Genomic DNA, 27,349 nt, shown 5'->3' on the forward strand with positions numbered 1-27,349 from the left:
TGGAGACTACTATGCACCGTAGTATAATTGGCATTATTTTGTGGCCACGCCCCTTCCACATGAAGCCACGCCCCTATATATATTTTGCGCGCCTGAGGTGCGCACTGCTCCTGTCTTGCGTGGGGGGGGGGGGGACGCCAATGCCATTTCTTGCACACAGCGCCAAAATACCTAGTTAGGGCACTGACCAGTATTATACGTTCTCTGCCTGAAAAACGCTCCATATCTGTGCTCAGTGTGCTGCATATATCTGTGCTCACACTGCTTTATTGTGGGGACTGGGGACCAGCAGTATTATATAGGAGGAGTACAGTGCAGAGTTTTGCTGACCAGTGACCACCAGTATTATACGTTCTCTGCCTGAAAAACGCTCCATATCTGTGCTCAGTGTGCTGCATATATCTGTGCTCACACTACTTTATTGTGGGGACTGGGGACCAGCAGTATTATATAGGAGGAGTACAGTGCAGAGTTTTGCTGACCAGTGACCACCAGTATTATACGTTCTCTGCCTGAAAAATGCTCCATATCTGTGCTGCATTGTAGTATATAGTAGGAGTACAGTGCATAATTTTGCTGACCACCAGTATATAATATATAGCAGTACGGTAAAGAAGGCCACTGCTCTACCTACCTCTGTGTCGTCAAGTATACTGTGCCGTCAGGTATACTATCCATCCATACCTGTGGTGCATTTCAGTTTTGCACAGTTTGCTGACCACCAGTATATAATATATAGCAGTACGGTACAGAAGGCCACTGCTCTACCTACCTCTGTGTCGTCAAGTATACTATCCATCCATACCTGTGGTGCATTTCAGTTTTGCATAGTTTGCTGACCACCAGTATATAGTATATAGCAGTACGGTACAGTAGGCCACTGCTCTACCTACCTCTGTGTCGTCAAGTATACTATCCATCCATACCTGTGGTGCATTTCAGTTGTGCGCAGTATATATAGTAATAGGCCATTGCTATTGATATTGGCATATAATTCCACACATTAAAAAATGGAGAACAAAAATGTGGAGGGTAAAATAGGGAAAGATCAAGATCCACTTCCACCTCGTGCTGAAGCTGCTGCCACTAGTCATGGCCGAGACGATGAAATGCCATCAACGTCGTCTGCCAAGGCCGATGCCCAATGTCATAGTAGCGAGCATGTAAAATCCAAAAAACAAAAGTTCAGTAAAATGAACCAAAAATCAAAATTAAAAGCATCTGAGGAGAAGCGTAAACTTGCCAATATGCCATTTACGACACGGAGTGGCAAGGAAAGGCTAAGGCCCTGGCCTATGTTCATGGCTAGTGGTTCAGAGTCACATGAGGATGGAAGCACTCATCCTCTCGCTAGAAAACTACAGTGCCACTCCTAGATGGGCCAGGTGTTTGTGTCGGCCACTTGGGTCGCTTAGCTTAGTCACACAGCCACCTCATTGCGCCTCTTTTTTTCTTTGCATCATGTGCTGTTTGGGGACTACTTTTTAAATCTGCCATCCTGTCTGACACTGCAGTGCCACTCCTAGATGGGCCAGGTGTTTGTGTCGGCCACTTGGGTAGCTTAGCTTAGTCACACAGCTACCTCATTGCGCCTCTTTTTTTCTTTGCATCATGTGCTGTTTGGGGACTATTTTTTTGAAGTGCCATCTTGCCTGACACTGCAGTGCCACTCCTAGATGGGCCAGGTGTTTGTGTCGGCCTCTTGTGTCGCTTAGCTTAGCCATCCAGCGACCTTGGTGCACTTCTTTTTTTCTTTGCATCATGTGCTGTTTGGGGACTATTTTTAAATCTGCCATCCTGTCTGACACTGCAGTGCCACTCCTAGATGGGCCAGGTGTTTGTGTCGGCCACTTGGGTAGCTTAGCTTAGTCACACAGCTACCTCATTGCGCCTCTTTTTTTCTTTGTATCATGTGCTGTTTGGGGACTAATTTTTTGAAAAGCCATCCTGCCTGACACTGCAGTGCCACTCCTAGATGGGCCAGGTGTTTGTGTCGGCCACTTGTGTCGCTTAGCTTAGCCATCCAGTGACCTTGGTGCACCTCTTTTTTTCTTTGCATCATGTGCTGTTTGGGTACTATTTTTTTGAAGTGCCATCCTGCCTGACACTGAAGTGCCACTCCTAGATGGGCCAGGTGTTTGTGTCGGCCACTTGTGTCGCTTAGCTTAGCCATCCAGCGACCTTGGTGCACCTCTTTTTTTCTTTGCATCATGTGCTGTTTGGGGACTATTTTTTAAATCTGCCATCCTGTCTGACACTGCAGTGCAACTCCTAGATGGGCCAGGTGTTTGTGCCGGCCACTTGGGTCGCTTAGCTTAGTCACACAGCTACCTCATTGCACCTCTTTTTTTCTTTGCATCATCATGTGCTGTTTGGGGACTATTTTTTTGAAGTGCCATCCTGCCTGACACTGCAGTGCCACTCCTAGATGGGCCAGGTGCTTGTGTCGGCCACTTGTGTCGCTTAGCTTAGCCATCAAGCGACCTTGGTGCACCTCTTTTTTTCTTTGCATCATGTGCTGTTTGGGGACTATATTTTTGAAGTGCCATCCTGCCTGACACTGCAGTGCCACTCCTAGATTGGTCCAGGTGTTTGTGTCGGCCACTTGGGTCGCTTAGCTTAGTCATCCAGCGACCTCGGTGCAAATTTTAGGACTAAAAATAATATTGTGAGGTGTGAGGTGTACAGAATAGACTGAAAATGAGTGTAAATTATGGTTATTGAGGTTAATAATACTATGGGATCAAAATGACCCCCAAATTCTATGATTTAAGCTGTTTTTGAGGGTTTTTTGTAAAAAAACACCCGAATCCGACAAAAAATTTTCAGGGAGGTTTTGCCAAAACGCGTCCGAATCCAAAACACGGCCGCGGAACCGTATCCAAAACCAAAACACAAAACCCGAAAAATTTCCGGTGCACATCACTACTATGGGGGCATGGCCAGCACTCAGTGAGCTGCCGGCATGCCCCCAGTACCTCTGTCTCTATGAATAGACGCTGTGCGCACACAGCAGCGTCTATTCACCCTGCTCTGCAGCGAGTGCAGGAGCCTCCCAACTGTGCCCCCCCCCCACCGTGGGACACTGCTGCCTGCGGGTGGGACAGTCCCAAAAAAACGGGACTGTCCCGCGAAAATTGAGACAGTTGGGAGGTATGATTTTACCTATGGGCTGTAGAACTGCAACCCCCTCAGTAAAATCTTCCACTTCAGTGAGCTCAACTGAGCCAGTTGCAGTCTGTGTGACTGCACTGGCTCAGTAGCTTCACTCACTGTAAATGGCAGTGACTTCCTTTTGGAAGTCCTACCTGCCAGTCACCTGCAGGACAGGCAATCTCATTGGGAGGTGTTCCCTTCCTCCGAGACTGCCAGATCAAGCTGTGATTAGCAGAGAGCTGGCTTCCTATAGAATACCCCCCAACTTTTATCAATGAGGAAGAGGGACGCCCACCGGAAAAGGGGTTTGGTTTCAGAGGGAGGGTGTGGCTTCAGCAGAAAGGGGGGTGGATTTGTGGTAACTCCATGACCGTGAACCACACCCCTCATTTTCCTCCACGATGGGGACATGGCCAGAGCTCTGTCAGCTGCTGGCATGCCCCCAGTCCCTCTGTCTCCGTGAATAGACGCAGTGTGCGCATGCGCACAGCGTCTATTCTCCGCTGCTCTATAGCAGAGCAGTAAGTGACAGGGAACCTCTCAACTGCCTGCCCCCACCACCACCACCACCACCACCACCTGCCCCACCCCCCCAGACAGATGGAAGGTATGCTATAGGAAGCCACTCTCTGCCTGATCGTCAGCCCAATCCGGCTTCTGTGGGCTGCAGCCGATGTAGTGCATAGAAGCCAGGGGTTTGCACATGCGTGCTTAAGCCACCGCTTGTGAGCATGCACCTGTCCTGGCACCTGTGCCGGAAGTGGTTCTAAAAAGGTAGGAGCCAAAAAACATTGGAGAAGAATCCTTCACATTCCTTCCTGGCTTGCCAATGCGCATTTGGGCTCCCAGGTCATAAACCGTGAAGTATGTCTTCTCCAGGGCAGTTCTAGCAGAAGAGTTGTCCTCACTGGTAGTATACCTGCATACCAGCAATAATAAATTACAGTATGCAGGTGAATAGTGGTGCCTTTATAATTTACCTGACAGTTTTTCAATATCTCCAATTAGGAGTGCTGTATGAACCGCAACATTATTATAGGGGGGTTGGGTATGCGTGATCTCCGCTGGGGGGTGGGGGCGAGCGCAACTAGCCCCTTGCGGGCTCTGTGGCGAGCTGTGCTCGTTACAGGTTCTATTCCCACTCTATGGGTGTCGTGCACACCCACGAGTGGGAATAGTCCCTGCTAGTCGGCATGCCGACTGTCGGGATTTAGAGGGGGCGGGATGAAGCGGTCAGTAATGGTCACATAACTACATCCCGGCTGTACAGACCAGAGGCATTGATTGCAACATTGGCTGACCACTGTTCACTGCATTCCAACCATTGAGACAATGGAGGCGGCAGTTGGGATGGTAAGACAGACAACCCCAACTGGCATTGTCCTGACTGAACTGACTAAAATAGACAATTACTTAAATTACTTTTCTAACACGATAGTAACAAATATGTCTACTGGACTTGATATATATATTTAATAGTCTTCCAAAGATTCAATTTTTGAGGAACGAACAGATGCCAAGAACTTGAGAGAATTTGGAACAAAATTTAGCTTAAATTGAGTTGGCAGAAATGTGAAATTCTATTGATATTGATGATCAGCTGTGTGTTTGTAGCTCACATTTTTTCAGAATAAACAGAGCTGGAGTGGATGGAAGATGGTCAAATCATGCTGTTGTGTTAGACGACCTGTGTACCCAGATGTGACGGAACAATATATATCGGTGCGGACTGTACCCAAGGCACGTTCCCTGCCGCTTCCAAACGCATAAGCTGAAGATGCAACAGGTGATCCGCGGTAGCGAGCAATATTGTGTACACATTTGGCATTTTAAATGATTTCTTGTTCCAATCCATTGGAAATTGGGCAATGTGTACCAAGCATTAGGATAGGACAAGAATACCTGAGGTAAAACACAAAAAAAGTTGCATTAAAAACAATAAATGGAAAATATTTTATTGAATAGTTAGTTTGTTTCAAATCCTGTAAACGTTGTGATATCACGTTGGAACTGATAGGATATAACGTTTCTCTTTAGAGATACCTCATTCACAACATCCAGTAATGAGTGTGAAAACTGAATTGTTTTGTCGGAAACGTAATATATAAACTAGGTGGATTCTATCCCTCACACAACCGGCTCGTTTCAGCAAATAGAAAACGTTTGGAAAGAAAAATTCCACGAAATCACTAGTGAAACCGAAGCCTCTTATGTCATTTCCCCTTAAATGAATCAACTCTGGACAGGGAAATTCCGGTAAGGGGGGAGGGGAGACAGAGCTGTGTGTGCAGATGGGAGGGGACAACTTATAAAAAATCCTTTGAAGGTAACACAGTCGGAGCACATTCGTGAAGTGTAGTGGAATAAAGACACAGCAGCATCGTGGACGCACAGCCTCATATACACTACTCTAGTCAACTGGAATTTGGCAGCAGGGAAAGTTTTGTCTCCGTGACCAGGATCTCATTACAGACAATATGAATCGTATACTCTTCGTTTTGGGGGTACTGCTCGGCGCAGTCGCGGCTGAATCGGTAAGTGACGCAAAGCCATCGCAAGTTATAAAGATGTTTTGTTTCTCTTTGGGCGAATAGGGAGGAAGTGGCTGCGTAATCGTATAGTCAGCATTCCAATGAGTTAGATACTTTGATTTGTAATCATGTAAACTTTCGTATCAAGCTGAAGTAATCTGTAGATCTCTATCTGTTGTGCTTGTGGAACTACAAGTCCATACACACCCTTTGTTTTGGATCATAATTCACTTGGCTTATATTGGAAGTTACTATCCTAAGTTATTTATTTTCCTTTTTTTTTTTTAAATGTAAATTTGCAGTCATTGGTGATATCAGTTCGCTATGTTAAGTCTGTATTTGGCAGAGTGGACCCAGCAGTGTAGCATGGAGTGAGTATACAAGGGTCTTGCCCCAGGGTTTGTGGTCATTGAGTTGTGCAGCTTGAATGTATGAGAGGCTCCATTTAAATGCGTGTTTCTTTTCTTTTCCCTGGACAGTCTCTGAGCCACAGAGCATGAGGGTAGAACTGTGACCTGTCCCATTGTTGTATAGGAATTCCAGCACCTTTTTCCTTGCAGACGTAATTCGCTTGGCTAATGGGCTGTGGATAAAGTTCTATCCAAACAATTTTCCTTGTCTCTGCCACAGCCCCCTTTTCCCTCCCTCTGTGTAAAAGGGGAAGGGGAATGTGCCTTTCATGTGGAGCCAGTATCATCCATTACATCTGCGCTGCCCTATGAATGTTTGTGCCACAAGAGTCCCTTTTGGCTGCATGAAAAGAGCCAGCAATAGTGTGTGTTCTGATATATGGATTTCTATATGTTTCTGTACCTCACAAGTAAAATACTTTGTATATATTTCCATGGAACAATACAGCCCAATATATAAATGTAACCCCCTCCCCACCAAATGAAGCTAAATCTATAATAGCCTTAAAGTGACTACTTTTTATTTTTACGCAATTTGTGTTGCTTAAAATTGTCATTGTACATTTTCTGCAACCTATAGTGTAATGTCTAAATCAATGCAAATGAGATGACTTGTACAAGTTCTCTATGGTAATAAGTTTCCTTATTGCCAAAGTATAGATTAGAACTACAGTTGGGACTGAGTTCTTTTAGGCAGTGTATTATATATACAGTGATACAACACTGCAATTCAGTATAGTGAAGACACTCATGTGATTATTACATCATGTAAGTGCCCATTTCTGTATAATTGCCTTATTTTGCAATGTTCTGTTTGCTGGTGGGCTGTCTCCATGACCTCATCAATTCTCTTTACGACTTTCGCACTGCAGGCCCCAGGAAGTCGTATCTACGTCAGATTCATTCTTGCCTTTCAGCCAGATAACTTTTTTTGGCAAGGGAATTACGCTGTGGTGGCTTAGAAACTAATATTTGGATTCCAACTGGAGTTTGGAATGTGGGTTGTTTTTTTTTGGTCTGTAGAATAAAGTAACCTCTTGACTGCCATATTAGCAGTTGTAGCTGGCTTTTCCAAAAAGATGCATCATTGCTTTACATAACTACTTGAAAGAGTAACAAGGAGCTTGGATAAACATGACTGATTGAGGAAGCCAAGTATCCGAAGTGCTTGCATCCATTCTTCTTTTTTTCCTTCAACTCCAGCTGTGTTCACTATAATTTTTAGTGTCCTACTGAAGCATCTGCTACTACAACCCTATCTGGGAGGGGATCTTATACAAGTTAGATAAGAGATCAATCTTTTTAGCTTGAGTACTCGAGTATATGCATTATTTGAATCCACTATTAGTAGCAACAAACACCCCCCCCCCCCACTTTTTTTTTTTTCCTTTGAACAAAAAAAACACAATTTGGTGGGTGTTAAAATTCACCACAGTCCCCTTACAGATGCCCGGAGTTGTTTGCCTTTGATGTCTCCACATGCCATGGTTCATCAGTGTTGCGACATATGCCAGCCCTCCTGTGTTGCGTAATGTCACATACAAGTTCTCTTGGAATTTTGTTAACCTCCTTCAATTCCTAAAATGGGCATCCTTCCTTGTTTTGTTAATTCTCCCCCCCCAATGTAAAATGTTTGTTTCAGCAGTGGAACAGATGTTGAAGCATTTAGGCCCCTCAGTAGGTTCTGAGGGAAAAATATGATCTTTGGTTTATGACTTCTGAGGTAGTATTTTTAGGGGGGGGGGGGGGGTATTAAAGCTTAAAGAGAGCACTTGGTTATCAGCTTCCACCTGAAATTTTCAGACTGTCATTTGAAAAATGACAGGATCTGATTGGTTGGTACTTTATCTGTAGCCAAGCTTTGATAACCCCCCCCCCCCCCCCCCCTTTTCTAAATTCCAGTCCTATAGAATGTAAACTTAAAGCAGGGAATTTTTCCTGCTTTTCACATCCGTTTTTATACCCAATATTTTATTAAAGTGTTTATTTACCATTGTAATATTTTAAATTGCTTTGAGGGTGTTCCGTGTAACCATTAATTTGCTTTCACATTGGGTTACTGTCCTCTGGAGCATTGGATTGAAGAATAACCTTTTACCCTACCAATAAAATTACTAGGGTCTACTCTCTAGACCCATATTGAAGTTCTCATCTTTTAGGACGCAGTGATGTATAGACACTGCATTGCTTATATGCTCCAGCAGTTGTTAGAAAAGAAGGGAGGGAGAGGAAGACAAAAAAAACTTTGAATTGCACAATTTCAAAACAACCAGGCTTACTGAAGTCAGTCTGCCAGTTCAAAAAGACAAACTGTTATAGAGTGAGGCCCCTCTGGGGTAATTGCTCTCTGTGGGCTCTCTCTCTCTCATTAGCATATAAATGATACTGTGGTTTATGAGGTAAGAAAGTATTCCACTTAAAACATTATTTCCCATTACAGATTAAATCACTATAGTTTCCCCTGCTAACGTGCAAAATAGATTGATGTCTGACTGTCTAAATGTATAACTTATTTGAGCCACTCCTTTTATCACTTATTTATAAGGCGCCACAAGGTTTCCGTAGTGCCTTGGGGGCATTTATCAAATCTTGGGGAGAGAGATAAAGTGCCATCCAATCGGCTTCTGTCATTTTTTTTCAAACACAGCCTGTAACATGTAAGGCAGAAGCTGATTAGCTAGTACTTTATCTCCCACATTTTTTTCCTATCTCTCTGAGCTTTAATAAATACTCCCCTCAATAGTTAATATTAATAATACAGGTTGAGTATCCCATATCCAAAATGCTTGGGACCAGAAGTATTTTGGATATCGGATTTTTCCATATTTGGAATAATTGCATACCATAATGAGATCAAGGCGATGGGACCTAAGTCTAAGCACAGAATGCATTTGTTTCATATACAGCTTATACACACAGCCTGAAGGTAATTGTAGTCAATATTTTTAATAACTTTGTATACACAAACTTTGTTTAATACATTGAGCCATCAGAAAACAGAGTCTTCACTCTCACTCAAATTCCGTATTTTGGAATATTCTGTATTTTGGAATATTTGGATATGGGATACTCAACCTGTATAATAGTAATACAGTTTTTAACAGTCCATAGGTTGACAGACTATATGTGGTTGTGAGATTGTAGATACTGTAATGTTACTTAAGGCGTTTAAATAGTGTCTGCAGCATAACTTGACACATGATGCTTTACTATCATGTTTAAAGTTTATACTGTCAACATGGGGGTCAATTCAAGTCTGTGCTGATTGAATAGAGCCATAAATTAGCTCCCGGTGCTATTCAATTCTGCACGATGTGACTCCCGACGAGAGGATTTCATCTTGCAACCCTACGGGGGGCGCGATCAGAAATCCAACAAAAGTGCTGGCGCAATCATGTGTTCTGCCTTTAGCACGCCATAAACCGCATCGTGCCCAGCACTTAAGATGGAGAATGCCGGGTCTCGCGACAAAACACCCTTTTTAGTTTGTGAGAAACGGCATTCTCTGACATAACAGCACACTGAATTGAATAGCACCAGGAGATAATTCCTGGTGCTGTTCAATCCGTGCTGAATTGAACTGACCCCATGGTTACAGCGCAATACCAGTACAGTACATTGTTGGACTGTGGGAGGAAACAGGAGTACCTGGAGGAAAACCACATAAGTACGGGGAGAATATACAAACTCCACACAGTTAGGAGTATGGTGGGAATTGAAATTATGACTTGAGTGGTGTGAGGCAGTAATGCTACACCATCTCAGTGATCGCAAAATACGCGTTATAGCGCGTTTTTACGCGCTACAGAAGAAGAGGGACTCACTTTTTAAATATGAGCGGGTCCTGCAGGACGCGCTATGATGCAGAGTCCTGTGTGCGCCTCAACCAATACTGAAATGCTATTGGCTGAGGCGTGCACAGGACTCACAGCGCGTCCTGCAGGACCTGCTTATTCCTCAGTAGCCGTCCTCCCTGTCACGCACCGCCGGCAACATGCCCCATCCGTCCTTATTGTAACGAAGATGAGGGGGCGGGCCCGTGTGTGTGAAACCAATAGCACATCCCCGCACACACGCTCCTCATTCTGGTCCAGCCCTGCGCTCCACCCGCCGTCTACTGCTCCGGGTTGCTGTGGCCGGGGTGATGAGCGTGTGTGCGGGGATGTGCCCAGCTCCTGAGACCATTCCACTGCTCCGGCTGCCGGCGGGGCTGAGTCCAGCAGGCGTAATGACATGCTGCTGTGCACACCGTGGGGGAGAGTGTAGCGGCTGCACCGCGTGGTCTACGTCCTGGAAGACGTGCACTGGTGAGTACGGGCCCTGGCAGTTGGGTGGTCTGATTCTGGCTGGGCGCTGACTGGCATCAGCATGGGCAGCTGGCTGGTTCAGAGCTGCACGCAGGTCCGCATGAGCAGATATTGGCAAACACTGTGCTGTATGTATCTGCCTCTGCCATATACAGGCTGCGTGATCATGTGTGTATCATATCAGGGTGGGAACCTGGATTGGTCCAGGCCGTTGGTTGACAGTAAATGCTAGATGCAAGTGGCCTAAGGGACCTTTTACGTCAGGGGAGGAGCCACGACACAAGGGGGAGGAGCTAGCACACCGGGATAGTTCCTCTACTATCCACGCCACCAACAATCGCTCGCCACAGAGCCTGCGAGGGTACATTTCGGGTACCCTGTTCAGCCGTAGCTCCTCCCCCTGGTGATGTGTCTCCTCCCCTAGTGACATCAGAAGGTCTCTTCTCCCACTCAGATTTAGAACCAACCGTTAGTTGACCCTGCAGTAGCTGACAGCAGGCGGGGAGCGGTATTTGTGGTGCGCTGTGCGGATTCTGTAGGTTTGGTTCTAAATCAGAGTGGGAGAAGGGATCTTCTGATGTCACTAGGGGAGGAGACATCACCAGGGGGAGGAGCTACGGCTGAACAGGGTACCCGAAAAGTACCCTTGCGGGCTTGCTTCGCTCGCCACCTGATTACTAAAGGTAATAGTTGGTGGCGTGGATAGTAGAGGAACTATCCCGCTGGCCTAGCTCCTCCCCCTTGTGTCGTGGCTCCTCTCCCTGACGTAAAAGGTCTCTTAGGCCACTTGAATTTAGCATCAACCGATTCTGTAGCGCGGTGTAGTGTGTCTATCTCACCACTGCAACGTGAACAGAAGGGCCTGGTAACAGGGGGTATGGCGACACTGTCACCCATTCATGTGACCACGGGGCACACATACATGCATACAGCTGTCCCTGGTCCCTTTTCAATGCTGCTCTGTTCTCTTCCTCTCTGTCCTGTACAGCAGGAGGCAACCTGTGGCTCTCTCAGGCAATTAGTCTGTAATGCCAGCACATGGGATCCCGGCATTCATGCTACAAATGCCACTATCTCGATGTATAAAATCCCAACAGGGATGAGTATTTCCCCCTGCTCCCTACCCCCTCACGCTAACAATCTGTTCCCACAGCCTAACCTCCCCCTTTACTGCCTGACCCTAATCCCCCCTTCCTTTTCCTAAACCTAACCCACAGGCTGTGATTAAGGTCAGGATTCCAGCGTTGGTCTCCTGCCCCTGTAGAGTTCCAGCCTCCAAATTCTAACGGGTGTCGGGATTCCGACATCTTCACCGCATCACACCTACAGTACTTTGTGGGGTTTTTCTATAGATAGTACCTTAGGTAATTCTGGATGTTAGAATAGAGAAAGCCTTTTACTGTCGGCATGCTGGCCATTGCATTATTATCATTTATTTATAGCTCTACAATAATTAGAGGACAACAGACTGGGTCCTGCAGGACATGCTGTGAGTCAGAGTCCTGAGGAATGGTACTGGATGAGTTGCACACAGGACTCTGACTCACAGGGTGTAACGCAGCACCTGGTCATTCCTCAGTGGCCATATCCCCTGTTAATCACCTCCTTACCCACGAGTACTGCCCAAACTGCTTTCTACCCTTACCCCCAGCACATTTTGCCCCTAACCTCCTCTTGCACTGAGTACTGGCCCGACTGCTATCTACCTTTACCCCCTCCCTACCTCCATCACAACCCCCTTTATTGCCTGCCCCTAACCCCTCGCCGCTGCACTGCCCCAACTGGTATCAGCCCCTACCCCCAGCACTACTTGCCCCTAAAACTCTCCTTGTCGCCCAGCACTGTCCCATCTGTTTTCTGCCCTCATGCCCCCATAATATGTGACGGGACCCAGAAATAGTGGAATAGGACCCCAATTTTTTCAAGTGAGGGGTCCCTGGGACCCACAAATATTTTCGCTCTGCGCGATCACTGCCATCTGTACTACCGTGTAGCTGTTGCCAAAACAGTTTTGTTGCATGACTCAATTTTACTAAGAATTCAACTGATATTAATAAATTCAGTGGGACCAAGTGACACAAGTGAGGCATGAGAGACTGTTTCATGCCTCACTGATATTTTGTATTCATATTAAAGTTGTTTTCTCTAACGTCCTAGTGGATGCTGGGAACTCCGTAAGGACCATGGGGAATAGCGGGCTCCGAAGGAGGCTGGGCACTCTAGAAAGATTTAGGACTACCTGGTGTGCACTGGCTCCTCCCACTATGACCCTCCTCCAAGCCTCAGTTAGATTTCGTGCCCGGCCGAGGTTGGATGCACACTAGGGGCTCTCCTGAGCCCTTAGAAAGAAAGTATAATTTTAGGTTTTTTATTTTCAGTGAGACCTGCTGGCAACAGGCTCACTGCAGCGAGGGACTAAGGGGAGAAGAAGCGAACTCGCCTGCTTGCAGCCGGATTGGGCTTCTTAGGCTACTGGACACCATTAGCTCCAGAGGGATCGACCGCAGGCCCAGTCCTTGGTGTTCGGTCCCGGAGCCGCGCCGCCGTCCCCCTTACAGAGCCAGAAGCAAGAAGAGGTCCGGAAAATCGGCGGCAGAAGACATCAGTCTTCACCAAGGTAGCGCACAGCACTGCAGCTGTGCGCCATTGCTCCTCATGCACACTTCACACTCCGGTCACTGAGGGTGCAGGGCGCTTGGGGGGGGGGGGGGGGCTGAGCTGCAATAAAAACACCTTGGCTGGCAAAAATACCACAATATATAGCCCTAGAGGCTATATATGTGGTAAATTCCCCTGCCAGAATCCAGAAAAAAGCGGGAGAATAGGCTGCGGAAAAGGGGCGGAGCTATCTCCCTCAGGCACACTGGCGCCATTTCTCCTTCACAGATCCGCTGGAAGGAAGCTCCCTGGCTCTCCCCTGCAGTCTACACTTCAGAACAGGGTAAAAACAGAGAGGGGGGGCACTAAATTTGGGCGCAATACATATATAATATAAAAGGCAGCTATAGGGGACATAACTTAGTTAGTCCCTGCATTATATAGCGCTCTGGTGTGTGCTGGCATACTCTCACTCTGTCCCCCCAAAGGGCTTTTGTGGGTCCTGTCCTCATTCGGAGCATTCCTTGTGTGTGTGCGGTGTGTCGGTACGGCTGTGTCGACATGTTTGATGAGGATAATGATGTGGAGGCGGAGCAGATGCCTTTAGAAGGGATGTCACCCCCTGCGGGGCAGACACCTGAGTGGATGGGCTTATGGAAAGTAATGAGTGCACGTATAGACTCCTTTATATAAGAAAATCGACGACATGCCAAATGTTGGACAGCCGACTTCTCAGCTCGTGCCTGCCCAGGCGTCGCATGGGTCGTCAGGGGCTCTAAAACGCCCGCTACCTCAAGCAGACCCAGATGTCGACACGGATACTGACACCAGTGTCGACGACGATGAGTCAAACCTGATGCCCACTAAGGCCATTCACTGTATGATTGAGGCAATGAAAGAGGTGTTAAACATTTCTGATATAACTACTGGTACCACTAAAAAGGGTATTATGTTTGGAGAGAAAAAACTACCCGTAGTTTTTCCCCCATCAGATGAATTAAATGAAGTGTGTGAAGAAGCGTGGGCTTTCCCTGATAAAAAATTGGTAATTCCTAAGAAGGTACTAATGGCGTTCCCTTTCCCGCCAGAGGATAGGTCACGTTTGGAAACACCCCCTAGAGTGGATAAAGCGCTCACACGTTTGTCTAAAAAGGTGGCACTACCGTCTCCGGATACGGCCGCCCTCAAGGAACCTGCTGATAGAAAGCAGGAGGCGATCCTGAAGTCTGTATATACACACACAGGCATTATACTTAGGCCAGCTATTGCGTCAGCTTGGATGTGCAGTGCTGCCGCTGCGTGGTCAGATAAACTGTCAGAAAATATTGACACATTAGACAGAGACACGATCCTGTTAACCATAGACCATATAAAAGACTCCAGTCTTATATATGAGAGATGCACAAAGGGAAATCTGCCGATTGGCATCTAAAGTAAGTGCATTGTCCATTTCTGCTAGGAGAGGCTTATGGACTCGCCAGTGGACAGGAGATGCAGATTCAAAAAAGCACATGGAAGTGTTACCATATAAGGGTGAGGAATTATTTGGGGATGGTCTCTCGGACCTAGTTTCCACAGCAACGTCTGGGAAGTCAGCATTTTTAGCCCATGTCCCCTCACAGCCTAAGAAGGCGCCGTTTTATCAGGTTCAGTCCTTTCGGACCCAGAAAAACAGGCGTGGAAAAGGCGGGTCCTTTCTGTCCAGAGGCAGAGGTAGGGGAAAAAGACTGCAACAAACAGCAGGTTCCCAGGAGCAAAAGTCCTCCCCCGCTTCTTCTTCCAAGTCCGCCGCATGACGGTGGGGCTCCACAGGCGGAGCCAGGTACGGTGGGGGGCCGCCTCAAGAATTTCAGCGATCAGTGGGCTCGCTCACAGGTGGATCCCTGGATCCTTCAAATAGTATCTCAGGGGTACAAACTGGAATTCGAGGCGTCTCCACCCCACCGGTTCCTAAAATCTGCCTTGCCGATTGCTCCCTCAGACAGGGAGGCGGTGCTAGCGGCAATTCACAAGCTGTATTCCCAGCAGGTGATAATCAAGGTACCCCTACTTCAACAAGGCCGGGGTTACTTTTCCACACTATTTGTGGTACCGAAACCGGACGGTTCGGTGAGACCCATTTTAAATTTGAAATCCTTGAACACATACATAAAAAAATTCAAGTTCAAGATGGAATCGCTCAGGGCGGTTATTGCGAGCCTGGACGAGGGGGATTACATGGTATCCCTGGACATCAAGGATGCTTACTTGCATGTCCCCATTTACCATCCTCGCCAGGAGTACCTCAGATTTGTGGTACAGGATTGCCATTACCAATTCCAGACGCTGCCGTTTGGACTGTCCACGGCACCGAGGGTATTTACCAAGGTGATGGCGGAAATGATGATACTCCTTCGAAAAAAGGGAGTTTTAATTATCCCGTAGTTGGACGATCTCCTAATAAAAGCGAGGTCCAAGGAACAGTTGTTGGTGGGAGTAGCACTATCTCAGGAGGTGCTGCACCAGCACGGCTGGATTCTGAATATCCCAAAGTCACAGCTGGTTCCGACGACACGACTACTGTTCCTGGGTATGATTCTGGATACAGTCCAGAAAAAAGTGTTTCTCCCGGAGGAGAAAGCCAGGGAGTTGTCATCTCTAGTCAGAGACCTCCTGAAACCAAAACAGGTATCAGTGCATCGCTGCACGCGGGTCCTGGGAAAGATGGTGGCTTCTTACGAAGCAATTCCCTTCGGCAGGTTCCATGCCAGAATCTTTCAGTGGGACCTGTTGGACCAGTGGTCCGGATCGCATCTTCAGATGCATCGCTTGATAACCCTGTCTCCAAGAACCAGGGTGTCGCTACTGTGGTGGCTGCAGAGTGCCCATCTTCTAGAGGGCCGCAGGTTCGGCATACAGGACTGGGTCCTGGTGACCACGGATGCCAGCCTTCGAGGCTGGGGGGCAGTCACACAGGGAAGAAACTTCCAAGGACTATGGTCGAGTCAGGAGACTTCCCTTCACATAAATATTCTGGAACTAAGGGCCATCTACAATGCCCTAAGTCAAGCAAAATCCCTGCTCCTACACCAGCCGGTGCTGATCCAGTCAGACAACATCACGGCAGTCGCCCATGTAAATCGACAGGGCGGCACAAGAAGCAGGATGGCGATGGCGGAAGCCACAAGAATTCTCCGATGGGCGGAGAATCATGTACTAGCACTGTCAGCAGTGTTCATTCCGGGAGTGGACAACTGGGAAGCAGACTTCCTCAGCAGACACGACCTCCACCCGGGAGAGTGGGGACTTCATCCAGAAGTCTTCCAGATGCTGGTAAACCGTTGGGAAAAACCACAGGTGGACATGATGGCGTCCCGCCTCAACAAAAAGTTAAAAAGATATTGCGCCAGGTCAAGGGACCCTCAGGCGATAGCTGTGGACGCTCTAGTGACACCGTGGGTGTACCAGTCGGTTTATGTGTTCCCTCCTCTGCCTCTCATACCAAAGGTATTGAGAATAATAAGAAAGCGAGGAGTAAACACCATTCTCGTGGTTCCGGATTGGCCAAGACGAGCGTGGTACCCGGAACTTCAAGAGATGCTCTCAGAGGACCCGTGGCCTCTACCGCTCAGACAGGACCTGCTACAACAGGGGCCCTGTCTGTTCCAAGACTTACCGCGGCTGCGTTTGACGGCATGGCGGTTGAACACCGAATCCTAAAGGAAAAGGGTATTCCGGAAGAAGTCATTCCTACGCTTATTAAGGCCAGGAAAGATGTTACGGCAAAGCATTATCACCGCATATGGCGGAAATATGTTGCATGGTGCGAGGCCAAAAAGGCCCCAACAGAGGAATTTCAACTAGGTCGATTTCTGCATTTCCTGCAAGCAGGAGTGAATATGGGCCTAAAACTAGGCTCCATTAAAGTACAGATCTCGGCTGTCGATTTTCTTTCAAAAAGAACTAGCTTCAGTACCTGAAGTTCAGACATTTGTGAAAGGAGTGCTGCATATTCAGCCCCCATTTGTGCCTCCTGTGGCACCTTGGGATCTCAACGTGATGTTGAGTTTCTTAAAATCACATTGGTTTGAGCCACTAAAAACCGTGGATCTGAAATATCTCACGTGGAAAGTGGTCATGTTATTGGCCTTGGCTTCTGCCAGGCGAGTGTCAGAATTGGCGGCTTTATCATGTAAAAGCCCTTATCTGATTTTCCATATGGATAGGGCAGAATTGAGGACTCGTCCCCAGTTTCTCCCTAAGGTGGTGTCAGCGTTTCACCTGAACCAGCCTATTGTGGTGCCTGCGGCTACTAAGGATTTGGAGGACTCCAAGTTGCTAGACGTTGTCAGGGCCCTGAAAATATATGTTTCCAGGACGGCTGGAGTCAGAAAATCTGACTCGCTGTTTATCCTGTATGCACCCAACAAGCTGGGTGCTCCTGCTTCTAAGCAGTCTATTGCTCGCTGGATTTGTAGTACAATTCAGCTTGCACATTCTGTGGCAGGCATGCCACAGCCAAAATCTGTAAATGCCCATTCCACAAGGAAGGTGGGCTCATCTTGGGCGGCTGCCCGAGGCGTCTCGGCTTTACAACTTTGCCGAGCAGCTACTTGGTCAGGGGCAAACACATTTGCAAAATTCTACAAATTTGATACCCTGGCTGAGGAGGACCTGGAGTTCTCTCATTCGGTGCTACAGAGTCATCCGCACTCTCCCGCCCGTTTGGGAGCATTGGTATAATCCCCATGGTCCTTACGGAGTTCCCAGCATCCACTAGGACGTTAGAGAAAATAAGAATTTACTCACCGGTAATTCTATTTCTCGTAGTCCGTAGTGGATGCTGGGCGCCCATCCCAAGTGCGGATTGTCTGCAATACTTGTAAATAGTTATTGTTAACTAAAGGGTTATTGTTGAGCCATCTGTTGAGAGGCTCAGTTGTTTTTCATACTGTCAAACTGGATATAGTATCACGAGTTGTACGGTGTGATTGGTGTGGCTGGTAAGAGTCTTACCCGGGATTCTAAATCCTTCCTTTATTATGTCTGCTCGTCCGGGCACGGTGTCCTAACTGAGGCTTGGAGGAGGGTCATAGTGGGAGGAGCCAGTGCACACCAGGTAGTCCTAAATCTTTCTAGAGTGCCCAGCCTCCTTCGGAGCCCGCTATTCCCCATGGTCCTTACGGAGTTCCCAGCATCCACTACGGACTACGAGAAATAGAATTACCGGTGAGTAAATTCTTATTATTAATGCATATTGGTTTAGCTCACAAAATGGCTGCCCCCTCTGTCCAGGCAACAGATACTTTTCAATAAATTGCCCTTTAAAGCTAGTTAGTGATAAGTTTGCTTGGTTATTATTATAATTTGATTGTAGTTTTCCATCTCCCTACATAGACTTGGGTATCTATAGTTCACTGTTTTAATAGTAGTAGATCAGTATGGGACAGAGGTTGACATTAAAGGGGTGGGGGATCAGTAGGATATTCTATAAGTATTCAGGAGTAAGCCTGGATCATGAATTTTGTGTTTGCCATGTATTCTAAATGGTGGCTATGATCCAACAATATGAACAGGTAATATGGACTAGATCTGGATAATGTTATAATCCTTTTTTTATTACCTGTATTCTAATTCCTTCTACATACACAGGTGAGGCACACCTGTACATACACCCTTCCAGTGACTAATGATGAAGTCAACAACCTACTTATTTTAAAATAAGATGTTGCCAGCAATGCACGTTAGATACGTGTCCTGCCTGTCAGTCTGCAATTTCACATGTGCATGACAGATTTTACCGCCAGTGAACAGCTGCTGTATTATTCATCTCGGAACTCTCTTTAAATGTTTTGTAGGATAGTTTCTGAGCTTCCTGTACTCTTTTGTTCTAACCTTACGGAATTGTGTCCTGTGTCTAGCACCAGGATTCCAGGTTCCCTCATGTAGAGTAAACAGTGTGTGCGTGCCTACCTGTGCTGCTTTTCACGCTTCACATCCTGACCACGTCATTACCTAAGAGTTTGTGTACTTGGCTGTTTACATTTATCTGTTTATGTATTTACTTTAATAGGCCTGGTTCTTTCATGCTTTGCAGCCTGGAAGAACTTGAGGTGTATTGAGCTCCTGTTACTGTGTGATGGAGAGCTGTGCTGTAAAGGGTGTTCCAGTACTGATAGTGTATAATTTACTATTTGAGGTTTATCTAATTACATGTTGCTAATACCACAGGCATGTTTAAACCCATATGTTAAGCCAGCATTTTGGGGGATTTTATGGTTTATCTTGAATCGTACTTGGCAATCGCAACTGTTTTTAAGCAGACATTGAGATGACTGTACTTGTGAACTATGTTACTTAATACTTGCTGGGCGTTTGAATGGTTTTAGAAGGCATCTTGGACAAGGATGGTGCATGTCACTATAGATGTGAAATGGTATTAAACATAGGAGTGCATCTTTTGGCTCTAAATATAATGAAAGTGCCTCAAAATGCAGAATTATCACACATAGGAGGAGGGGTAGCGTGGAATAAGAGTGCTCCTATTGAGGTGCACCTAGCTATTATAGTAATATAACTAGGCTTAGTCATTGATCATCTCTTTAGAGAAAATAAATGTGAGCACTTGCTGTGCGTTAGTGAATTGGTAGTCTGAGTTGTGGTCACTGCAACTTGAGTTTCTGTTAAAATAGGGATCATTTGCGCAGTTCATGAACTCCATTCAGCAAGTTGTTAATCGCCTGACCATGTACGCCATATGTAACATTCATGCTCCATCAAGCATTCGAGAAATGCATTGGCTACAGAAATCTGCACCAATGCAGGTTCTTGTGTGTAGCTACACTTGTATTAACATGGGAAAACTAGTCACCACTTTGTACAGAAGACAATCTATACTTAACCAATGCTGGTACACCCAGCATTAATGTTAGTTTTTGCGTATGTTTTAAGGATGACTTAGATGAGTGCTGTACTGCACCTAGAAAATAATCAAACTGAAGGGCTTCTAGTGCCACCAGTAGGAAATGCACATTGGGGTCGATTCTATTCGGCAACTAATGAATAGCGCCGGGAATTAGCTCCCGACGCTATTCAATTCAGCAACTAGTTACGTTGGCGATGGCCCGTTCTCGCCGACAAAACAGGTAGTTTTGTCGGGAGAACGGGCATTCTCCGACTTAACTCCCCGGCGAGAGGCTGATTCCCGACAGAATCAGCCTCGCGCCGGCCGCGAGGCAGCACTTTTGTCGGGTTTCTCTTCTCATCCCCCGGGGATGAGAGAAGAATTCCCGACAATTGCAGGTAACTAGTTGCTGAATTGAATAGCGTCGGGAGCTAATTCCCGGCGCTATTCATTAGTTGCCGAATAGAATCGACCCCATTGAGTCATGGTGCACTTTTTATTACCTCTCATGTAATAAACATTTGACAATGTTTACAGAAATTTGATCTTCTAAAAGGGACCGTACACTATTTACAACACTGCTTTCCACATAGCACTTTCTATAATGAATTACATTTGAGAGCTGTCAAATCATTTTGCTAGAGCTTGAAAATAATATTCCACGTGCTTGGTTCTGAAATCTGTGACCTATGATGCCATTTTATACCATTAGTAACTTCTCTTCTACAGACAGCAAATCTGCAAATCTACAGACAGCAGCAAATCTGCTCCTACATTGGGAAATAAAGGGTTACTGTATGACTTGCAGAAAGTTGCTAGTTTCCTTGGGGAAATAGAGAGTGGATGTAGTAGAAGTCCCTTGTGCAGGTTGCACATATCAAAAGTTCATACTGTACTAACACATCTACTCGCTGGGAACAAAATACAGTAGAATAGCTCTATTGTATGGGTGTTTGTTATCTGGTGCATGTCCTGATATTGCAACTTTTCTGCAATTTTACAGATAACATAATTTACCTATGTAGCACATTATTGCGTTATTGTAAGTCTACCATCAGAGTTTGATAATGTATGTTGTTATACAATAGTCCCAATACCGCTGCTTTTCGGGGATTTGGTTTTGCCTGCATCTGGCAGGCATAGCCATGTTTTCTGTAATATTTGCTACAAAAACACATAGGAGGGGATTTCAAATGTTATCGCCCCCGATCTCGCGTCTAAAGTGATGGGATATCTCAGGGGACGATATTCATCTGGTTCCCCCAGAACGTGCCCATTAGTGTCTGGTTCAGCCGCGTAAAGCGGCTAAACCCAACTAAACTAATAGGCGCGATCGGAAAATGTGCCGTTTGGGCGTCCAAGCGGTTCACTTTTCACACATTTCAGCTCGCCACCCCCAGTGGGTGCAAGCTGACGTGTAGATGCCAGCAGCCGATCGTGCCCGAACGGTGCTACATTTTTAATATCTCCATTCAGCGCCATCTGCTGCCGGCGTCAAGAAGATTAGACTCTCGCCTATAGGTTCTGCGAAAATCACTGGACATGTGTTTTCGTGAGATCTAAAGAAATACCCCTACATTGGGTAAATGCTTCACTTACAAGTTACTGATTGCCTGATTATCCATTGCAATACAGGACTGTCCTTTTTTCCCATGTAGCCTTCTGATATTTATCAATCCCTACCTGTAGAGTTAAGTTTTCAATTACTCATAATTTTGAATTCATAGTATCTGACAAAGCTATTTGTTCTGTGACGCTTATTCACTCCCTATATTTTGTCTTCCTCTGTGCCTCACACACTAAGGGGTGGGGTTTAACTCCCAACACTTATGCAATGTCCTGGAAAGGCATGTTGCGTCCTGCTGGCATCTACACTGGCATCTTGATGTCGACACTACCGTAGTCGGCGATGCCTGGTGACACTTCAACAGCATTGAATGCCCTCATTATATAGCCTCCTAAATTAGGGCAAATAAATTCTGCATATAAAATATCAGAACACAGCAGGGCTGATTTTATTTATATTCCTTGCTTTTTCAACATTTGTACACTATAAGAAAGTGTCATCTCTATCTGTTTGCATATGCTAACTAGACTAAAATCCACTTTATTAGGGTTGGTAACAGAAGAAAATCAGATTTTCTAGTTGACTAGACAGCAGTGTAGTAAAGCGTTACATCCTGATAAGGATAAAGAAAATGCACTCTATAGGGGCTGTCCCTTTTCTACATAATCACATCAGGCACAGTACTTTTTTTTTTTAGACAGTCCTCATTGGTGTGCAAATTACTTTACACTGTAATCCAGTATCTCTGTGTGGTTCCAGGTCTCTGCAAAGAGCAGAGTCATTACTGATCTGTACAGTCAACAGTTTAGAGGTCAGACAATAAAGTGAATTTCTGCTCAAGAGACACTTTCATTATAAAATCATTTAGAGAAGTGTTAATTTCCTGTTTCACTAAAGTAAAAATGAAGGTCTGTGCAATTCTATGCTGCAAGACCATTCAGAATCCCTACTTCTTATGGCCTGGGTTAAATTATCCATTTATTTGAAGTCACTTTGAAGGGAGAACTTCATTAGGAAAATTAGCCATGAAACCATCTGATTATTGTTAGTCCTATAAAGAAATGGTTACTTAAATTTTATTTTTTCTGTCCTTTTGCATATGAATGCAGCCATTTTGTGGGGTGAGCCAATATTAATAGAAATACAATCAATTGGTTCACCAGAAGTCATATTCCTCAACACCTCTACTAGTTCTTGTGAATTAAGGTGGTGTGTGTGTGTGTGTGTGTGTGTGTGTGTGTGTGTGTGTGTGTGTGTGTGTGTGTGTGTGTGTGTGTGTGGACAAGTACACTTTAAAACTTTTTTGTAGTTTGATATTTTGCCGAACAATCTTTTCAATAATATGTTTAAATACTTTGTTAATGTGGACTAATTTGAGAACCTGAAAGGTCTGGAAACACCGGGTTTGTAGTAAGTCATTGAACCTTATGGGTGGTGATTTCAATTGTTCTTTTTTTGGGGTTCCTATTGGAACTATATCTATTTCTCTGGTTGTGCACCCAAAAGCACCTGGTTTAGCCGCACAAAGCAGCTAAACCTGACTAAAATACTGGCCACATAGCAAAAAGTGCGGCCCAACGGGAAACTTCTCACAGATTTCAGCTTGCCATCTCAGGAGGGGGTGAACTGAAATGTTCCCTCCCCCTGTGACTGTTCCCGCCTGAGTGGAGCAATAATTGAATTGCTCCGCCAAGCGTGGCAACTGTGGGATAAAGCAATTGAATTTCCCTCATGTAGCGACAATGTTGCACTGAAGGTGGGGCAGATTTAAAATGTACGTATAGATTGTGAGCTTGCGAGCATGGCCTTCCTACCTCTGACTGTATGTTATTACCCAGTTTTGTAGTAATAATAATAATACATTCTCCATTTCAGTGTAGAAACTCAGCTACCCAACATTTGTTAGCTACATACAATAGGAGTATTTTTCCTGTGTGCAAAAATAATAGTTTAGTTCTACCCCTTTCTTTCCAACATGGCTTGTTCCTGTAGCAAATGTTCATCTCCCCCCCCCCCCCCCTTTTTTTTTTCTTTCCCTTCCCCCTTTTACCCAATCTTTGAATCTGGCCCCCTAACACACAACACAGTGAGGAGCCATTTTGTTTAATCCTTTAGTGCATTGATTTACTTGGAACCAGTGACATTCCTTAGACACTGATGTGCCTCATTCATGTGCTTAATGAATTTGATTCAAATTTTCAGGCCACGTAATTGCTGCTTTTCATTTTCTTAATTTCTCTAATCTTCCCAGACACTAAACAAAATATATCCCTAGCTACCTATGAAAGTAAAGTATTCTCAATGTACTGCATTCTTATACCTAAATCTCTCCTTCGATTTGTACTATTAATCTTTCACATAGCTTTTAAATTCCAGTTAACCTGTAACACCTTGTGGAGGCTGAGATATTCCTTGTGGGGTCGTCACATCTTAAATGTGAAATGTTAATGTGCCATTAATGGCATATCCTTTTTCTGTTTTTAATTGGGCAAGTTCAGACAGGCAAGTCAGAGCTTAGTTATAATCAGCCAGGAAGCTGTCTTCCCCCAGGCTTAGATTCTCTCTTCTACAAAGTTTGATTCATCCCTAAAGAAGGTGCTTCCTGTTAGTGAAAGAGTTAGGTAAGTGGGCTGGCTCGGAGAGATCTGTTTCAGAGCGTAATGTCTCTGGTTTCAGTGCCTTGATCATAGTTCTCAAAAGTACATGATATCTGAATTTCTGACTGGCTTAAAGCAGTTACTCCCCTATGGCTAAACTATGCTTTTGACATATGTTCCAATGCTGAATGGTTCCTACATGGTTGGGCAATTAACGATTTCTTGACGTGTGTGTGTGTGTGTGTGTGTGTGTGTTTCTTTTTTTAATACAATCAGAGTAGCTATTTGTATTGGTCATTTCTCTATCGTCCTAGTGGATGCTGGGGTTCCTGAAAGGACCATGGGGAATAGCGGCTCCGCAGGAGACAGGGCACAAAAAGTAAAGCTTTTTCAGATCAGGTGGTGTGCACTGGCTCCTCCCCCTATGACCCTCCTCCAGACTCCAGTTAGATTTTTGTGCCCGGCCGAGAAGGGTGCAATCTAGGTGGCTCTCCTAAAGAGCTGCTTAGACAAAGTTTAGCTAGGTTTTTTATTTTACAGTGATTCCTGCTGGCAACAGGATCACTGCAGCGAGGGACTGAGGGGAGAAGGAGTCAACTCACCTGCGTGCAGGATGGATTGGCTTCTTGGCTACTGGACATCAAGCTCCAGAGGGACGATCACAGGTACAGCCTGGATGGTCACCGGAGCCGCGCCGCCGGCCCCCTTGCAGATGCTGAAGTCAGAAGAGGTCCAGAATCGGCGGCTGAAGACTCCTGCAGTCTTCTAAAGGTAGCGCACAGCACTGCAGCTGTGCGCCATTTTCCTCTCAGCACACTTCACACGGCAGTCACTGAGGGTGCAGGGCGCTGGGAGGGGGGCGCCCTGGGAGGCAAATGAATACCTATAAAGGCTAAAAATACCTCACATATAGCCCCTAGAGGCTATATGGAGATATTTAACCCCTGCCTGATTTTTCTAAATAGCGGGAGACGAGCCCGCCAGAAAAGGGGCGGGGCCTATCTCCTCAGCACACGGCGCCATTTCCTCTCACAGCTCCGCTGGTCAGGACGGCTCCCAAGTCTCTCCCCTGCACTGCACTACAGAAACAGGGTAAAACAGAGAGGGGGGGGCAAATTTATGGCGATATTTTGATATAACAAAGCAGCTATAAGGGAGCACTTATTATAAGGCTATCCCTGATATATATATATAGCGCTTTTGGTGTGTGCTGGCAAACTCTCCCTCTGTCTCCCCAAAGGGCTAGTGGGTCCTGTCTTCGTTAGGAGCATTCCCTGTGTGTCTGCTGTGTGTCGGTACGTGTGTGTCGACATGTATGAGGACGATATTGGTGTGGAGGCGGAGCAATTGCCAAATATGAGGATGTCACCCCCTAGGGAGTCGACACCAGAATGGATGCCTTTATTTATGGAACTACGGGATAGTGTCAACACGCTAAAGCAGTCGTTTGACGACATGAGGCGGCCGGACAATCAATTAGTGCCTGTCCAGGCGACTCAAACACCGTCAGGGGCTGTGAAACGCCCTTTGCCTCAGTCGGTCGACACAGACCCAGACGCAGGCACTGACTCCAGTGGTGACGGTGACGATTCAACCGTATTTTCCAGTAGGGCCACACGTTATATGATTTTGGCAATGAAGGAGGCGTTACATTTAGCTGATACTACAGGTACCACTAAACAGGGTATTATGTGGGGTATGAAAAAACTACCTATAGTTTTTCCTGAATCAGAAGAATTAAATGACGTGTGTAATGAAGCGTGGGTTGCCCCTGATAAAAAGCTGATAATTTCAAAGAAATTATTGGCATTATACCCTTTCCCGCCAGAGGTTAGGGAGCGCTGGGAAACACCTCCTAGGGTGGACAAGGCGCTAACACGCTTATCTAAACAAGTGGCGTTACCCTCTCCTGAGACGGCCGCACTTAAAGATCCATCAGATAGGAGGATGGAAAATATCCAAAAAAGTATATACACACATGCAGGTGTTCTACTACGACCAGCTGTAGCGACTGCCTGGATGGGCAGTGCTGGGGTAGTTTGGTCAGAGTCCCTGATTGAAAATATTGATACCCTGGACAGGGACAATATTTTACTGTCGTTAGAACAAATAAAGGATGCATTTCTTTATATGCGTGATGCACAGAGGGATATCTGCACACTGGCATCACGGGTAAGTGCTATGTCCATTTCGGCCAGAAGAGCTTTATGGACGCGACAGTGGACAGGCGATGCGGATTCAAAACGGCATATGGAAGTTTTGCCGTATAAAGGGGAGGAGTTATTTGGAGTCGGTCTATCAGATTTGGTGGCCACGGCTACAGCCGGGAAATCCACCTTTCTACCTCAAGTCACTCCCCAACAGAAAAAGGCACCGACTTTTCAACCGCAGCCCTTTCGTTCCTTTAAAAATAAGAGAGCAAAGGGCTATTCATATCTGCCACGAGGCAGAGGTCGAGGGAAGAGACAGCAACACGCAGCTCCTTCCCAGGAACAGAAGCCCTCCCCGGCTTCTACAAAAGCCTCAGCATGACGCTGGGGCTTCTCAAGCGGACTCGGGGACGGTGGGCGGTCGTCTCAAAAATTACAGCGCGCAGTGGGCTCACTCGCAGGTAGATCCCTGGATCCTGCAGATAATATCTCAAGGGTACAGGTTGGAATTAGAGACAGATCCACCTCGCCGTTTCCTGAAGTCTGCTTTACCAACGTCCCCCTCCGAAAGGGAGACGGTTTTGGAAGCCATTCACAAGCTGTACTCTCAGCAGGTGATAGTCAAGGTACCTCTTCTACAACAAGGGAAGGGGTATTATTCCACTCTTTTTGTGGTACCGAAGCCGGATGGCTCGGTAAGGCCTATTCTAAATCTGAAGTCCTTGAACCTGTACATAAAGAAGTTCAAGTTCAAGATGGAGTCACTCAGAGCAGTGATAGCGAACCTGGAAGAGGGGGACTTTATGGTATCCTTGGACATCAAGGATGCGTATCTCCACGTTCCAATTTACCCCTCACACCAGGGGTACCTCAGGTTCGTTGTACAAAACTGTCACTATCAGTTTCAGACGCTGCCGTTCGGATTGTCCACGGCACCTCGGATCTTTACAAAGGTAATGGCCGAGATGATGATTCTTCTTCGAAGAAAAGGCATATTAATTATCCCATACTTGGACGATCTCCTAATAAGGGCGAGGTCCAGAGAACAGCTAGAGATGGGATTAGCACTGTCTCAAGAAGTGCTAAAACAGCACGGGTGGATTCTGAATATTCCAAAATCCCAGTTAATGCCGACAACTCGTCTGCTGTT

At 46.0% G+C, this 27,349-nt stretch overlaps 1 protein-coding gene across 1 annotated transcript in view; it reads left to right on the forward strand.

The window, feature by feature from the left end:
* Positions 1-5,435: 5,435 nt before the first annotated feature.
* The window catches only part of LOC135055462 (syndecan 4-B-like), a 43,126-nt gene continuing 21,212 nt past the window's right edge, over positions 5,436-27,349 (forward strand). Inside the window, exon 1 of the mRNA XM_063959574.1 lies at positions 5,436-5,690. Coding sequence (XP_063815644.1) covers positions 5,634-5,690 — 57 coding nt within the window. The 5' untranslated portion in view covers positions 5,436-5,633. The remainder of the gene's footprint in view (positions 5,691-27,349) is intronic.

This window comes from Pseudophryne corroboree, chromosome 3 (assembly GCF_028390025.1).
Source record: "Pseudophryne corroboree isolate aPseCor3 chromosome 3, aPseCor3.hap2, whole genome shotgun sequence".
NCBI lineage: Eukaryota > Metazoa > Chordata > Amphibia > Anura > Myobatrachidae > Pseudophryne > Pseudophryne corroboree.